This window comes from Ixodes scapularis, unplaced genomic scaffold (assembly GCF_016920785.2).
Source record: "Ixodes scapularis isolate PalLabHiFi unplaced genomic scaffold, ASM1692078v2 PGA_scaffold8__174_contigs__length_109621045, whole genome shotgun sequence".
Taxonomy (NCBI): Eukaryota; Metazoa; Arthropoda; class Arachnida; order Ixodida; family Ixodidae; genus Ixodes; species Ixodes scapularis.
In genome coordinates this window covers 39,663,766-39,665,464 of record NW_024609883.1, presented here as the reverse complement: position 1 = coordinate 39,665,464, position 1,699 = coordinate 39,663,766, and the positions used below count along the sequence as shown (strand labels likewise).

General features: G+C 51.8%; 1 protein-coding gene across 1 annotated transcript; it reads left to right on the top strand.

Moving 5' to 3' along the window:
* Window positions 1-409: 409 nt before the first annotated feature.
* On the top strand, window positions 410-1,132 carry LOC120842086. Its single transcript, XM_040213112.3, has one exon. The coding sequence runs from the start codon at window positions 410-412 to the stop codon at window positions 1,130-1,132; it is 723 nt and encodes a 240-aa protein (XP_040069046.1).
* Window positions 1,133-1,699: the final 567 nt, after the last annotated feature.

The window sequence follows — 1,699 nt, the reverse complement described above, 5'->3', positions numbered from 1 at the left end:
TCGACACTGGATTACCACCTGAAGATTGGAAAATTCGGTAAACAATTTCTCTGCGCAAGTCTGTTGACAGAACCCCCCTCCCCAACATTCCCTTCATATATCCCTAACAAAAAAGTTAAATATATAAAGACTGTTGTGTCATCATGTCCGAATCGAATGTCATGTGTCGGTTAACTGTGACGTCACTCTTTAACCTATAGATAGCGCGGCTGCTATCACTATAAAAGCAGCCATGAGTGTGCCTACGGGTTTGTTGTATTCTTGGCATCATCGAATAAACATGCAAGCTGCAGAAACTGAGTACTTCCCGAGAGGTTAAAACGGTGGCGACGAGTATGAGATAGCCGAGAAGACAGAAGCCAGCACTGTCATCGGCAAAAACCCAAGCGCCTTGACCGAGGACCACGGGATGGCTTCGTGCGGCGGCCGGTTCGAGCAGTTCATCGAAGATGGGGAGAAAGACTTCGAGTCGTACGTCGAGCGGATGGAACACTATCTTCGAGCAACGAAGGTGAGCGAAGACTTGAAAGTCTCGGTCTTCGTAACGGCCATCGGGAAGCAAGCGTACCGCACGTTGAAGACGCTGTTAACACCAGTGAAGCCAGAACAAAAGGACTATGCGCATCTGGTCGCGGTCCTCAGGGAGCATTACGCTCCGAAGCCGATGGTAATCGCCGAGCGATTCAGATTCAACCGGAGGGCCCAGCTCGAGAAGGAAACGATGGCGACATACACGGTTGAGTTAAAAAGGCTCGCGGCCACCTGCGAGTTCGGGCAGTTCCTGGATGAAGCACTCCGGGACCGTTTTGTCGCGGGGCTAAAGGACCAGGCAGCCCAAGCAGAGCTTCTAAAAAAGAAAACTCTAACTTTTTCGGCGGCATGCGACATTGCCAGAAGCATTGAACTCGCACGAGCAGAGACCAAGATATTTCAGCCAGCAGCCTCTAAACAACTAGAGGTGAACGCCGTCCAACGTCTAGGCCCAAACAGGAACGTCGGAGCGGCTACCAGGAAGGCGACGATGGAAGTCAACACTGAGAGGCCCGAGGCGTCAGGCTGTTTCCGCTGCGGAGCACCCCATCACGCGTCAAGTTGCCCGTTTCGGAAGTACAAGTGCCGAGCGTGTAGATGAGTGGGACACTTGGCAAGGGCCTGCAAAGCAACGTCCCGTTTGGTGCAAGCCGTGGACGACAGTAGTGGTGAGGAAAAAGTTTGGCTGTACAACATTGGCTCCTGCAGTGCTAAAAAAGGGGGTTACACTACTGAAGTTCGAGTGGCGGGAACAATGATGACAATGCAAGTTGATACAGGAGCCTCGGTTTCCATTGTGCCTGAAGAGGTGTATAAGCAGTACTGGCCTGGATTGTCTCTCTCAAACTGCCGCCTAAAGTTGAAAACTTATGGGGGCGTGCCTTTGGAGGTATTAGGCAAGTTGATTGTACCTGTGGAGCACAATGGGCAGACCATGACGTTGTCGCTTGTAGTGGTTCGCACGCCGCAGAAATGCGACACTGTGTTAATGGGCCGCGATTGGCTAGAAGCGTTGAGGCTAGACTGGATGAGCGTGTATGGGGTTAGTCTAGACCAAGTGGCAGGGCTGGTTGACCGATTCTCGCAGGTGTTTGAGCCTGAGCTGGGATTAATCGCGGGCAGTCAAGTTAAATTAGTATTGAAGGACGACACGACCCCAGTCTTTTGT